At 42.8% G+C, this 15,499-nt stretch overlaps 2 protein-coding genes across 5 annotated transcripts in view; both read left to right on the top strand.

Moving 5' to 3' along the window:
• The first annotated feature begins 507 nt into the window (after positions 1–507).
• On the top strand, positions 508–5,163 carry ormdl3 (ORMDL sphingolipid biosynthesis regulator 3). Of its 4 annotated transcripts, none has more exons than XM_046377806.1 (4): positions 508–634; positions 1,609–1,832; positions 2,193–2,344; positions 3,575–5,163. In XM_046377806.1, exons 2-4 carry the CDS (start codon positions 1,659–1,661, stop codon positions 3,708–3,710), a joined length of 462 nt encoding a protein of 153 aa, XP_046233762.1. In that variant the 5' UTR covers positions 508–634; positions 1,609–1,658; the 3' UTR covers positions 3,711–5,163. The 4 variants fall into 4 exon arrangements, with proteins under 4 accessions (XP_046233762.1, XP_046233761.1, XP_046233760.1 ...); XM_046377805.1 differs by having other exon boundaries at positions 512–702; positions 1,623–1,832; XM_046377804.1 differs by having other exon boundaries at positions 512–702.
• An 8,738-nt stretch (positions 5,164–13,901) lies between these two features.
• Positions 13,902–15,499, top strand: part of thrab (thyroid hormone receptor alpha b) — a 154,813-nt gene continuing 153,215 nt past the window's right edge. The window contains exon 1 of the mRNA XM_046377791.1: positions 13,902–14,226. The gene's annotated coding sequence lies outside the window, so the exon portion shown is untranslated. The remainder of the gene's footprint in view (positions 14,227–15,499) is intronic.

Below are 15,499 nucleotides of genomic sequence, written 5' to 3'. Positions count from 1 at the left end.
TCACACACACACACACACACACACACACACACACACAGTGTAGGTTTTCATGCCCAATGGGGACATTACATAGACTTACATTCATTTCCTACAGACTTACTCAAACCAACCATCACTTGCCTAAACCTAACCCTTCACCCTTAAAGTTGTTCATTTCCCCATGGGGACTTGCATTAGTCCGCATCAGGTAGGTGAGTCCCCACGTGTAGCTGTGCAAACAGGTTTTTGTCCCCATGGGATCATAAAAACACGTACACACACACACACACACACACATATATATGTATATATAAATTATTATTTCCTCGTTCAAAAAAAAATGTTTTAATTTTTCCGTTGTCGAATCAATCACGCCCCCTTCCTCGGATCCCTCCTCCGCTGTGACGCTGAGGGGGGCGTAGCCCACGTTCTGCAAACGCATTGAGCGATGATTGGTCAGCCTTGGCCATGTGACACTTAGCGACCAATCACAGCGGAATGCGATGAGCAGCCGTGAACACGAACGTCGGTGACGTGACATCATGAGCTGTGCTGTGTTGTCACCAGCTGCTGTCTGGAAGATGAAGGAAAAGTGGCCGCGTCTCGCTTGATTGTGTGTCCACGAGCAGCCCGCAGCACGACCGTTAGCATCGCGGTGAGGACTGAGAGCTGCTACGGGATGACTGATGGAAACACCGGAGCCTCGCCGGGCTCCCAGTGATGGTATCAGTTACATAAGCGAAGGCATCCATAAGACAAAAACTGTGATAACGGACTAGTACAGGTCGGAGTTGAAGCCATTTTTCTCTGCAGTGAGTGTATTTTTTACTCAGTTATAACTGACGTATATTAGCATACTTTTAACTTTAGCGGTGCTAAGTGGCCCACTTGCAGTAACGCGCAGCTGATAATCATGTAGTCGGTTGCATTTTAGGCTGTGGGAACTTAAGAAAACTGCATGCCTGAATGACCCAGCGCTTGTTACGCTGTTTACTCTTGTCAGTCTCTTTCAGCACATACTGACACAACCGACGTGCCCAGCAGTTTGTCTGACTTGTTAAAATTAGCCGACTTAACTTGTAATCTTAATTTAGCCTTAGTTACGCGTTAGTTCCATTTATATCGCGGACAAAGAAAATGCTGCTTTCTGATTGGCCGGCTGGTGTCCGCTAAAATCATCATCGATTCTGCTTCAGTGCACAGCATCTGAAGATGAGTGAAAGGCAGGCTGTTTGAGATCGAGTCAGAAGCACGTAGGTCAGAGCCACATGGATAAAATCACTGCCATTATTGTAATATTAATGAGTAATATTGATAAGAAAATTTGCCTTGATGCACATAATTTACAAAACGATTAATTTAGGGGATGCTGAAGTGTAACAACGACATCCACTGTTATTCGTTTTGTCTCAAAAACACCTTTTAGGTTTAAATAGAGCCCCAGTTCCTACACAGAAATGAGCTGAGTGGGGTGTTAGGAGGAATCAAGTCCTGTAATTAAAATTTGACAGGAAGTGCTGTTGAGTCACAGTTCAGTTCTGTTGCCAAAAGTCTGAATAACCACATGGATCATAATTTGTCAGAGAACCTTTCACAGAAGCAGCCTGTTCTTTCTGTTTATCGTACCAGATTGTTTCCTACAGTAGGTACGGTGCTTTCGGATCGGCACGACCGCCGTCATGAACGTGGGCACGGCGCACAGCGAGGTGAACCCCAACACCCGAGTGATGAACAGCAGAGGCATGTGGCTGTCTTACATCCTGGGCATCGGCCTCCTGCACATCATCCTGCTCAGCATTCCCTTTGCCAGCGTGCCCGTGGTCTGGACCCTCACCAACCTCATCCACAACCTGGTGAGTGGAGCAGAAGGCCCTCAGGCTCCATCGGCTCTACCAGTTTACTTAAACATTTGTTGAACAAGTGAAGTCAGTGGTGGACGCATTCGGTGCAGCCTTGTGAACAGCTTTGGCATGTGGTCGGACATCTCCGCATAAAGTCAGAGGACTGGCTGCTTCACCACTCTTAATCACTTACTTTGTTAATAAATGCCAGTAATGATCACACATGAGTGTCTTTCTGTTCCTCAGTTTCTGAGAAAAATAAGTGAACGACAAAAGCCTTAGTCTCTTATCACTGAACCTCCAGTACAGTTTACTTCTACGCTTTTATATGTTAAAGGTTATGTTTGGTCTGACTTTGTGTCTTTGTTGCAGTGCATGTACCTCCTACTTCACACGGTCAAAGGGACGCCGTTTGAGACCCCAGATCAGGGCAAGGCTCGCCTCCTGACACACTGGGAGCAGATGGACTACGGAGTGCAGTTCACCGCTTCACGCAAGTTCCTCACCATCACGCCCATTGTCCTGTGAGTGGCCCTCCAAAGGCCACTCGGCCTTCTGTTGTGTGGCAGCTGGGTGGAGCGGCTGATCGTTGACAGTGGATCTAAACATGAGTGCACACTGAGAATCGGGCGCCTCATGGAGCACTCAAGCCTGACAGGCCATCCAGAATAACTCCAGAGTGTCGTGTTTTCCTCGGTGGGCAAACACCGTCCCCACTGAGCAAAGACACGTCCCTAAGGCGTCAGTTTGTCTTCGAGGAGTGTTCAAAAGACGACCACCGAGGAGCCCCAGTGAAATATTTTGTAACGTCTTAATAGAATGAAGACGTCAGAAATAAAAATTAGTGGAAATGTGGCGCCCTGATGTTGACGTGTCTTTGCTCAGACGTGGATAATCTAGTGCAGTTGTTCTTGAAGTGGGGTCCTTGATGGGATTCAAGAAAGCGATAAGGGAAATTATTAATTTTTTACTATGACAAGGACACATTCCCTCACTGGCCTCCCACCCGTCCACACCAGGTGTCTGTGTGTGTGTGTGTGCGTGCTTTGTAGTCCTCTGCACATGTCAGGAGCCTTAATCAGTCAGCTACCAGAGAAACTGTACTCTTCTTGCATCTCTGTTTTTGAGTTAGCACACACAAAGAACTAATTGATTAGCATCCCTGCTGCTTCCTTATCAGCCCATCTCACACTCTGTTAAATAGCCCAGTATTTGTATCATTGCTCCGTGCTGCTTTAGTGCCCATTTCTGTCCTTATTAAGGAGCAGAGTTCAGTTTAGAGGAAGCACTCTGATTCCCTGGGGCTGATTTGCCCCCTCAGCCCTGAACACTGTGGCTGTTGGCTGCACTTTTACCCACCAGTCTCAGAGGCTTCAGAAGTTCATTGTGTCCCACCAGGAAAAGCACATCTGTGCATCATCTGTCAGCGTTCAGGCTGCACCTTGGAGGCATTTCTGATTGTTTGCTGCTCTGCCACTCTCTCCATCTGTTGATGGTCCTCTGTGGAGATGAGGATTATATGTAGATGTTGTGCGGCATCATGCAGCATGTGCATGCTTTTCTTCTGTAAATATTTTCTGAGGTTGCAGTCCTGTTGTTCACTGTGTTGAAACCATCTCACAGATGTTGGCACTGTGTGCAGTGATTAGGAGGAGAAATACAAGTGAAAGGTTATTACATACTTAAGTAAGCTTGATGTGTTGCTCAGGCTTGTCTGTGACGCTCTCTCTCCTCCTTGTTTTTCTTTGATTCAGGTACATACTAACCAGCTTCTACACCAAATACGATCGGGTCCATTTTGTGGTGAACACCGTCTCCCTGCTCACTGTACTCATCCCCAAGTTGCCCCAGCTGCACGGCGTCAGGATCTTTGGGATTAATAAGTACTGACAAGGCAGAAGAGGACACTTCCTTGTCTAAGTCCCAGTGGACAGCTGAGAGCACAAAAGAGCTGCAGATCCACAAGGATCCGTGACTGTCTGGCTCTCGGCTCTGCTGAGCGGCGCTCTAAATGAAGCCTGCTGGGGATGCTGCCATGGTACCAAACTGCAGGAAAGAGACACAAGATACATTACAGAGAGGACAAAGGGACAGGAGTGCTGTAGTGACTGTCTGTGGCCCTTCTTTCAGTCACATGTTTTCCACTGACCCTTAAGAATCATTTGTAAAAAGGAGTATTATGTCTGTTTCTATAGAAAGGACAGTTTTCTTTGATGTGACAGGTGTCAGGCCCAAAGGACAATGCAGCCGCACAAACGTCATGTGCCGTTTAACACCGACCGGCACGCTGAGGCAGTAATCAAAGTTATTTTCTAAGTAATGACACACTGCTGTATTTATTCAGCTTCATTCACACAAGGAGCTTCCTCCTCCTTGAGGTTTCTGGGCCCAGAGGAGACCAGCGGTACTCTAATGAGATGGTGAGGGACCTGTGAACTGCAGCAGAGGCGAGACACGAGAAGCCACAGTGTTTTATATTTAGCCCTCGCTGTTCCACTCAGGGCCAAGTTTGGGAAGTTGAGCATTTCTTATTTTTATCTGCCCATTTCCGTATTTGGACTCCTCTTGTCCCGATTTGAGTCACAGAAAGCCTCCTGTCTGTTCAGTCATCTGGCCTGTGTGTACAAAGTACAGTCTGTATAAAATTAAGAGCAATCCACTGATCCAGCAAATCCACAACGTTCTGCAGTGTGAGTTAAGAGATAAGTATTTCTGTCCTCACTACGCCTATGCAGTCTAATGTCATCTAATACGTTAGCCTTGCAGTGCATCCTGAATTAAAGCTGCATTGGTTGAATCTTGTAGCCATTTATTGGCATCAAACAATCCTGAGAGGCAGCACTGAAATGTCTGCCAAAGTTGCTTCTGTACATTACCAGAAGACAGTTAGCAACAGAAGCATTCGCTTGGAGACGTGTTTTATGCCACCTGATGAATCCAAGTCCAGCATTCACTCTCCTCTTAGTGCTGTTTTGGTCTCCACCAGCTCCTGAGCAGGCAGCAAGCTGTGGGTGTTTGGAGCTTTTAGCTGAAAGCAGCTTCCTGCTGGAAACACGGCTGATCACTTCTGAGTTTGTTAACCAGAAAACCAAAAACAGTGAACTAAAAGATGCTATAAAGCTCTGCGAATGAATGCTAAATTTCTGTGTGGTGCCACTCTGAGCAAAACCTTCTCACACGGCAGTCATTTAGTCTTGTTAATTTAAAATTGCCGGCTGTAGTGCAGCTTTGGGATTGCTTCCAAACACAGCAACTGGAAAGAGATGCTGGCTTATTAAACACCGAAGGTGATTTTATTTTTTCACTGTAGCAGCATCCGCAAAATGAAGTCTAATCCAAGCCTGGATCTTTTAAGAATATTTTGTGTCCTCTTCAACCTGTCAAATCCTTTCATAAATCCAAGAAAATTGCATTTTTTTTCTGTAGTCTGCGCTAAAGGGACTGAGTTGTTACAGAGCTGCTTCGTATTAGAGTAGAAATGTCTGAAAGGTAATAGTTACTGTCAGTTTGAAAGCGTCAGGGACATTGAAGTAGTAGTTTAAGCGTTGCACTGCACTTGCTGTTGGGAAGCTGAGGTGTCTGAGACCCATTTCACACAACAGCTCTTCTCATTTTGAATTGGTTTGTTAATGTGCAGAAATAATACAAAAATTTTAGGGTGCACATTGTCACATTTAAAGTTCAGTTCATCCCAAAGTCAAAGATGACATCAAGATGTTTCTCCTCTTTCCTGCGTCGCTGTTTATCCGTCGTGGTTGTTCTGGTTGGTGTTGCAGAGGTTTGGAGATGCCAGCTGTAGAGACGTCTGGCTGCTCTTTGACTTTTTCAAATGGAAATAAAATGCATTTGAAAAACTGAAAGGCAGTGTCTCTTTCCGGGGATCGTGACCCAGGTGAGATCATCCACAGACCTTGTTGTGAGCAGTTTCATGTAGGAACTAATTTCTTTCCAGCTAAGGTGGAAGCACACTTCCTTCTGCGTGGTGATACAGAACCAAAATAGTCCCATTTCGTTCGAGAGAGAACAGCAGATATCTCCAAAACTCTGCGACTCTGACCACAGCTGACACAAGAAGATGTGTGCTCTTGATTTTGGGATGAACTGTGCCTTTCAAATGCGATTCCTCAACGTGGGGATTTTTGTTCTCGATTCAGCTTTAGAAATGAATGATGAGCCAAAGTTAAACGTTAAACATTATACTGAAGTGCAGATCAAAATCAAATGTTTCTACTGTTTCACTGAACGTTATGACACCAAACAGCGTCAGACCTTTTCCTGAACAGTTTTGACCCCGCGTTTCACTGCGCAGTAGTAACAGCAGTAGCCATAGCAGCATAAATTAAATATTACTCACAGTGGCAGCAGACGAGTTTAGATGCAGCTTAGTCGCTGTGATTGCTGCAGTGCCATTTGAATTAAAGCTGAATCAATACGTGTTGCTCTCTTAGCAGATTGATGTATTAGATTGACATAATTGAGAATCGATGAACCAACAGAACCAAAGAGTTGTGGGTTCGTAGGTACGAGCGGGTCTGCTGCAGCTTTCATTTCCTCTTCATGATGTGTGTGAGATTTTATCACCACAAGGGCTTTTCTTCAGCGACAAGCTGTGGGATTTCATAGCACAAAGTGAAAACACGTTCATCACGTTTCCAGAAGAAGGTCGAACTGGATGTTGGTGTAAATGTGAATCTGCGCTCCTGGCTGCTGTTTGCTCGTCAGTGTGCTTACTTTTGGCAGGAAACGTTGATGTTAATGTTCTGTCTGAGTGCTTGACCCAAAATACAGTATTTTTCAACTATCATCTCAAAATTCTTTGTTTCATGTTGTGTTGTAGCCACGTTGTTGTGTCTCAGACTGTCAGTGTTCAGCTCAAACTGACCAGATATGTTGACGATGTTGATGTGTCCCCAGTCATCACTTCTGTTAGTGCTCACTGAGAAGTTGTGGTTTGGCTGTAGTACAGCAGACTAATAACAATTACGTGTTGTAGACCCCACAGCTTAAGTCTTCTGCTTTGTACTATCTGTCGCTTCCCAAACTGGTGCTTCGATTCAGAAATCCTCCCATGTTTATTTGGACACTGCAAGCTGACACTAGTGCTGTACAAAGTTCGGTCTGTTACACAACACCTCAGGCTTGTTAAACATTGATCAAGTGAAAGTCATGATGAGGCATGAGGGCGTATCAGGGTATGCTGGTGGATCAGTTCCTGTGAAAAAACAAAGATTTAGCAAGAGCCCAGTGTTTGTGGAGAGGAAGGGATGTTTTTAACCACGTATTTCATATCCGGTGTGGGGTTCATGCGTCTTAAAGGAGCAGTTTGTCGTTCAGTTGCAGAAATGTGCAGATATCGGCTGTAGAGACGTCCACCTTCTCTTGAACATAAGGGAACCAGATCGCACTATGAGCTTTTCTTTGGATGTGAACAGAATTTGTCACACGAGTTTAGAAAGAGTTGTCTTGAGGCCATAAGTCCAATGTAAATGTAGACAGCGCCCTCTGCTGGAATCCTCACTGTAGTCTCCAGCCTTGAGACTCAGTAATACAAAGCTGCTTCATGTTGATTTTTTTTGGTGGGGATGGGTTTATGTTTTGTTTGTCTGTTTGTTTTATTTGTTTTTGAGGATGTTGTAGGCTACATTTTGCTGAATCTTCTCCTCAGTCCATTTAGTCACATGACAAAGAGAATCGAACGCTATAAGTCAAATAACACGATACTAAAGGAGAGGATTTGATTGGTGCAGCTGATAATCCTGGTAAAATATTCAGCTTTATCACTTCTGCTCTGCCCCACAATGAAATGGGTAGAACTGTTCTTCTTTTAATATCTTTGCAACGTAAATGTAATTGACTTTAAGTCTTATTACGTTTCCTCTCAAAATGCATGTGTGCAAGTCATTTCCCAATATCCCAATCTGCCTCAGGGGGCTTTACAATCTGTACAGCACGCGACGCCCTCCATCCTCAGACCCTCGATTCAGAGGCTTACGTTTTCATATTCTTTTAATGTCATATGAGCTTTAAGAGAGCAAAGCCTGGGGCCAACGTGGGATGTGGTTTGAGAATTCATGGTCCAATTAATTGAATTATATCCTGTGCCATGTGGCTGAGATTTGAGGCATGTAGTGCACCATAATGTGTAGTCTGTGCTAACCGTTCAAAGGTAACCTGTCCAGTGATCATGTTATTCCTGATCAAAATTCAGTGTAAAGGATTTGGAGCAGGTACACAGAATACTGTAGTTTTTTTACAAAATATGATGACTCTGTCCAGCAGAGGGCAGCAAACGGCTGTCGGTGACCTTAATCTGAAGCGACATCCTACCCCTATAAATAGGAATGCCGCAAGGGAGAGATTATTGGTCTTTTTCCTCTTGTCTTTTGTGTCCAGAGGTTTTCTCTTCTCCTTTCTGCTCATTCACTCATTTATGCGCATCCAGATTTACAGTCTCATGAGATATTTTGTTATTTTTTTTCCTTTCTCCTGCTGAAACAGTCTGTGAACGGCTGACCCATAAAAGCTGAGCTGCATGTGTGCCTCTGTGTGTTAAAGGAAAACATGTTCGAGCACAGGTAGCGAGAGCCCTGTAAGATGACAGTCATGTGGTCGAACATGTTGGTGATATGTGTCCGAACGTGTATGTACAGAATGTTTTATGTAGGAAGATGTGCAGTTGAAGCTAACGGCGTGTGTGCAGACGAATGATTGCAAACAATATGTGAGTAGCAAAAGATTCATGTTTTAGACATCACTAATCTGCCCCATGATATCCAGACCTAATTTATGTCCTGCACAGTGAGATGAATGCTGTATTCTGTGCAGCCTCACCACTTTGTGCTGTAGTTCCGGTCTGTAATTAAATCAGGATTAAACGTACACAAAGAGGTTTATATGTTTATTCATCCAGTAACAATCAAGTGACTGCCTGATGTTCAGTCTTCTCATGGCAGTAGAGAGAAATGCGCATGTTTGTGCAGAATCATTTTGTTCTCATCTGGAGACCCCTCAGGTTTATCTGCTCGCCCTCCGTGGGGGCCCTGACCCTGAGGTTGGGAACCACTGGGTGAAGCCACTGAAATGTATTTAAAGTATTAACTGGAAAGTAACAAAGTACATTTACTACACTACTGTAGTCAGATTAGGAGGGACCATGTTTTCTGCAGAACAAGTATTTTTACTTTGATACTTCAAGTATATTTTACTGGTAATTCTTTCCTTGTGGCACTTCTACACTGCTGAATCTAATAATCACGCGTGTCTTCCCTCTGATGTAGAGACTTCAAAAGGTATGGGAGAAATAAAGACGAAAATCATAAATAGCAACGAACCCTTTATGTGATTCCATATTTTGTTCTCTGTCTTACTGTAACTCGATGAAGAGTTTGTGCTGACTGGGCGGGCAGCATGTCTGCCTTCTTGTAGGAGCAAAACAAAATCACATGGCTGCTACACAACCAAAAACATCATTCAATATGGATGACAGCCTCGCTAGCAAGAAAGGCAGCTTCCCTCCCTCCTCCCGTCGAGCTCTTAGCAACCGAGAGAACACGTGGCGATGCCATCTACTCGGATCGAGCATTTGAAATATGCATGCCCCGTGTTGTGAGGCTCCCACAGTGTGTGCTCTGTTTTTTGGTGGATGTGACAGCAACAGAGATGAGATTAAACAAGCCATAGATTCACCTCTCAGTTGCCCCGCTGCGACACTGACACAGCTCGACCTGCTAATAACGTGCCTGATCACGACTGCTTCATGCAGAGGGGAAGAAGGAAGTAGTTACTGTACGGAAGCGGTTAACTATAAATAGAACCAAACAAGAATTGGATAAATTAATTATGAGCTCTGGATACCCTACGGGGTCTTTGAACTCACTGAGAAAGCCAAGGGCAGGACTGACGACAGGAGACAGCCTCCCCTCGAAGCTGCAGAGCTGTCACCGAAATGAGGCTCTCAGAGAGTACAGCACGACTGTTTAATGGCTGCTCTGCCAAGCACAGGAAAATCATATGGGCGGCATGAAGCGTTCAGCTGAGGAGGCAGTGACGAGCAGATGTGGCATGAAGCAGAACAGTCCGTGGCAGCACAAATGTGCGTGTCAGTCTTACTAAAATCAGCTTTAAAGATAGAATTTATAGGGTTTCTTCCTTGAAATGTCCTTCAGTTGTGTACTTTCATTATTCCAAATGTTTCCCTCAGTGTTCAGTCAGACAGAAATTTGAAGTTGTTTGTTTTTTTCCATCTGTTGCTGAAGTTATCTCTTTGGGGAAAACACCCAACTTTCCCAATTCACAAAATCTAATTTGTCTCATAAACAAATGCACAAAATCATCAGCTGTTTTTCTGCATAAACCAACCAATCACTAAAATAAACATGATTATTCTCAAAAGTTTGTTTAAAATCTTGTGGTTTCCTTTCCACCATTAAATAATCCTGACTACATTAGCGGCAGCCAGTTGCCAAGTTTGAGTCTTGACACAAACATCCTTCTTAATTATTCATCATGAGCTTAACAATCAAAAACTCATGGAGCCTCCCAAGTCTCATCGCTCCTAGTAAACCTGAGAAAATTATTTGTCAGGCATTTTATAGTAGTTTTAATGTTCCCAAGATAGTCTGTGTCTAGTCGCTGTGAGACGTCAGCTCTAGCGGCTTCCTGATGTTGTTGTGCTACCTGTGCTACCTGAGCAAGCAGCAAAAGCAGAAATGGTCCTGCATCTGATTATTGGCTGGTGTTAATTCCACCCTGTAAACTGATGCTGTGCGTCGTGAAGCCGTCCTAATTTACTGCAGTTAATAAAACAGAACAAGTAATTATAAGAACGTATCAAGCTGTGATAACAGTGTGGAGCTTCAGAAGAGTCTCACTGAGCCCAAGCTGTTTGACTCGAGACTGAAAGCTGCTTTAGTGCTTCTGCAGATGAGCTGGTCCACTGTGACACCTTCAAATGATGAAGAGCTTCCAAGAATGAGCCGTCAGCCCAGGGTGGAGCCATAAGCCTCTTCACAACGACGGACCCACATCTATCACAGGCGCTATGAATATTCATAAACTGTTCTTCTTTTACATCATTAACACGCTCATTCCACCCAGTAATAAGATTTATGAATGCTCTGTGACACCCAGAGTTTAAAATCAGCGGTGTAAAATTTTCCCCGTCACCATGGCAGTGCTGCATAAGTTGAGAAAACGTTCCCGAAACACAATCATAAATAAAACACATCATGACTTAAGAGACGGGCCTAATTAGCTTTCACTTCAGCACAATTTAGCATTGCACTGCTGGGTATTAAGCCGTGACTAAATCTGAGCGTTTTTAATTAATTACCTTGGGCTTACTGAGCACTTTTTGCAGGCTTTGTGTTATTTTTTTGTTTTATTTTGCCTTCTTCAAGGACACGCAGCCCCATTGTTTTCCAACAGTGCTTGTCAATGTGTGTGTTTGTGTGTGGGTGTGTTTGTGGGTGGGTGGTGTTACCTTCTGTTGTGTTTTATTATCTCCCTTTGTGAGACTGCAGGCAGGGGGAGAAAAAGGGAGGACGAAGAAGCGAGGGAGGAGAGGATGCTGAGAAAGATGCCGGAGTCAGGCCCTCCTCACTTCAGTCTGAGACGAGTCCGAGTCATGAGCAAGTCAGCAAGAGAAGCTTTGTATCAACATTGCCTTGTTTTAATAGTTTGATCTGAGTTTGGTGATTTGACACTAAAAAAACAAAATGGCAGCTGTCAGATTACAAACCCTTATTTCCCATTTTAAAGCCAAACCTTGCAGACAACTTTTTTTTCTGAAAACATTTTAAGCAGCAACTAAGCAGTAACAGAATCTGGATTTAGATTTGTTCAGTGTGGGCTAATTTTACTGTTTGATTTGAGTGTTGTGAGTAATGTGTGTTCCACTTTCTTTCAGACAAACTAAACTCGGCCCCCAAGCGGTGACCGTCACACAGCAGGCTTGTCAAACTTTGGATTTCTGCAAACACTGAAGCCTTTTTCAAAGCCACAAACTCAAGATTGAAATTGTGAGAATGGATTAAACAGCATATTTATCTGCTCTAACATGAGCTTCGATCGTTAGCATGTCAGGCCAGCTAGCATACTAATTACCAGGTAAAGAAGCACACCTTTAACTACCTACACTGGTTTGTGGGATTACAGCAGTGTGAAGAAAAAGCCCTGTTAATGACCAGCACATCCAACACCATCCAACCACCAGAAACAACGTCAGCCGCACTCTCATCACGAGTCTGAAGGATGCAGTGATTTCATCCAACCACCGTCTCGCTCACTGGCATACTTGTATCCTCCTGACCTTAGTTTCTTTGTAACTCAAGTATCCGAGTCGAGCTCCAGAGGAAATAAAACCTGTGACAGAACACGCCCAGCACTGTTGGATTCGACCGCGTACAGATGCTCATCTCAGCACACAACTGAAGTGTGACTGATCACAGCGATTCCACAGTTTTCATCAGACGTTTTCTCTGGCTCACGTGTCAACCTGCTCCTGCACCTGCATCAATGTTCTGCTTAGTTCAAAGGGGAGTGCAGCGATGAAACAGACCCTTTAATCTGACTCAGTCCACTCTGATCATTAGCAGTAATTAACGATTAGCATTTTTATGACATAAAACTGCGGTTCTGCCTTTGATCACCAAGCGTCGTCATGCACTGTGCCTGTGCCTGAAAGGCTCTACTGCAGCTCGGCCTGCAGAGTTTCATTATATCTTATCACTGCAAGCAACAAATTGCTTTGTTGTGATCTACTGGGTGGGATCTACTCTGCAAAGAATGGACAATCGAAGGACTGCATTCTTGAATGTAAATCATTTAACTGACACTATTCTTAATAATGTGCTAAAAATTGGACCAATTACCATTGGTATGCGGTTGATCTCCGTTTTGTATAATGTGGCAAAAATGCAAGTCTGTCTTATGACTGAGTTGGATATTAATAGTTTGATCTATATGATGCTGTTCAAAAGAAACTGCCAGAGTCTTCTCTCATTTGTCATCAACTTTAATGTGTCTCTCTCCTGTGTTATTACCAAGTCTCACTGACAGCTGCTGCTTGAGGGCATGTTGCTTCTGAAGAATAATTAAATAGGACCTTTCTGCTTTGAACTCTGGACAGTTGTTGCAGTCAAACTTTTTAAATGATCTTCCACTAGGTTTTCTAAACTTTCTTTAATGAGCAAGATCTTGAGAGCAACCTCTTTAACTAAAATGACATCATTTTCTTTCTTTCTTTCTTTCTTTCATTCTTTCTTTCTTTCTTTCTTTCTTTCTTTCTTTCTTTCATTCTGCTGTGTCTTTTGTGTGAATGGAGAACCTCGGCACCTCTTCCATACTCAGTCGTGAACCTATAAACTGTTACCAGTGAAGCACGTATTTAGGAATATTAAAAAAGCTGACGACGTAAGATATTTCACGTATTGTGTCTGTACAGTTTTCATTCTGTCAGAGTTTTTACACCTCGTCCCAGCTTTTTTAGGAATCTGGTTTGTGAAATATGCTGTGACCCATTTCCATACACTGAAATGGCACACAATACTAATGTCCCTGGTGTATACTGTTTGTTTTATTTTTCCTATTTAGCATACAAGAAAAAACATGCTTTATCATTTTCACAACGAGCAAAATTGACGCAACCAAAATTCAGTTTTTAAAGAATTAATCACTTTTGTGTTTGCTTGTTTTCTGATGAAGGAGCTTTTTCACCACCATTCATAAAAAGATAATTTTTTAAAAGGTTTCATTGACTGCCTCATTAATTTGTTTAACTTCTCATGTTATTCAATATTTGTAGAATATTAAAAAAAATAGGACAAGAGTCCTTGTCAAGAGAGCGTTGGTGTTGCGTTATCTTTCATCCACTTCCACTTATTACATCGGAGATAAACTTTCAGTCATTTGAATAATAAAATTGTTCAGCAAGGTAATCAAATATAAAGAAATAAAGTTTTCTTATTTCACGAATATCACGCAGTATAACCTGTAAAGAGACCAGGTTTTATTACCTTTTTTCCAGGTGGGAGGAGCTCCATTTCCTTTGTGTGTTCAGCGTACATTAACAGCACATTTACAGAGTTTTGTGGTGTTGCGCTGTACCCACAGGAATCATCCGCTACGAGCTGAAACTTAAATCAAACGCACCCATTCACTGCCTCGCCCCGCCCAGTCATTTGCTCATTTAATTGCTGCCACCTGCTGTAGTAAATGCGACCTCCGGCTGTTTATGCAGGATCTGTTGACTAAACTCGTCCTATCAGATTAAAGTCTGATATCTCCCTTTAGGACACGAATATGGAGAAAGTAATACCTGTTCTGTTCAACGGCGCGGGCCCTGAAATGACAGGAGACAACATGGCGGCCGTGCAGGTAATGCTAGCTGGCACATGCTAAAGTAAAGGTAGGTTGACTATCTGCTGGTGGCAGATAAATAGCAAAACACCACTGAATGATTCCTGTCATTGAGTTTAAAATATTTTATTTTGATATTTAAACAAAATTGCTTCAGGCTAATAACAAACCAGACATGATATATACTTTATTGTCCAACCCTGTGACTTGATACTGTGGTTTGCTCAAGTCAAAGAAAGTTAACTCAAGAAATTATTGAAAGACTGCAATTGGCACAGATACTGGATACACATTTCCAAAATATATGACAGTCGGAAAACAACTCCTCTCCTATAATCACTTGAACTTTTATTTTTTGTCTGACAGTATTATTAGATGTATCCTGGAGGTTTAATCAGGCTAAACAGTACGCAATGTAGTCAAAGTCTAAACCTTTAAAGATACAACTAAAAGTGCAAAAACATCACAACATTTCTGACCTAAAAATGCTCATGAAGTTGTAACACCTAGTTTTCGCAAGTGAATTGATGTATATTTAATTCTTTTTTAAGAGTGAATTAGAAAATGCACTTTTAGCCATGAATATATCAAATATCAGTGTATTGCTTTGCCGAATTGACACGGTTCTTCCTGCTCATCATAAAGTCACGTAAAGTACTGAGAACCTTTACCACAACTAGTTAGCAGTATTGCAGCATAGTTCTGCCAGTTCTTAGAGCAAATCTGCTAATAAATCCTTGTGAGCTGCTCCACCAATCTGATGTGCACTTACCGGCGGGCAGCCTGAGCTATTTGTGGTTTTTGCATTGATTTGAACGAATGCTTTGCACGACTTAACGCAGCTTGAACTCTGTGCAGTACATATTTTCCAAAGGAGCTACGGTAAATGTGTACAGCAAGAACACTCTGCTTAGGAGGGGGGAAGAGAGACGAGGAGATGGGACACCTTCCCAGAATATTATAGTTCATAAAATGAGATTAAAATGCGGCCCTTCTCTGCCAAACCTCCAGCCTTTAAATACAAAGTAAATACAGAACAATGCTAACAATACCTTATGTGGACTGTTTGTCCTCTGGTAGTTGGCATATTTCAGGCTGGATTGATGGGAAACTGAATCTCTGTGTTTCTTATGTCTGACTTATTTGGATTCAGTGGAAAATTCAAATGGCTCTTAAATCATGAGCAGATGTAGTGAAAAAATTAAAAATATACAAAAAAAACGTATAAATAAGTTTAAAGTTTATCATAAACTTTTATTTATAGTTGCTGATAGAAAAGCTTGGTGGATATCATATTGTTAGCATTTTTTTTCCAATATGTT

This window comes from Scatophagus argus, chromosome 21, assembly GCF_020382885.2.
Source record: "Scatophagus argus isolate fScaArg1 chromosome 21, fScaArg1.pri, whole genome shotgun sequence".
NCBI lineage: Eukaryota > Metazoa > Chordata > Actinopteri > Scatophagidae > Scatophagus > Scatophagus argus.
The sequence above is the reverse complement of the archived record's forward strand: the minus strand, read 5'-3'. Positions and strand labels throughout refer to the sequence as shown.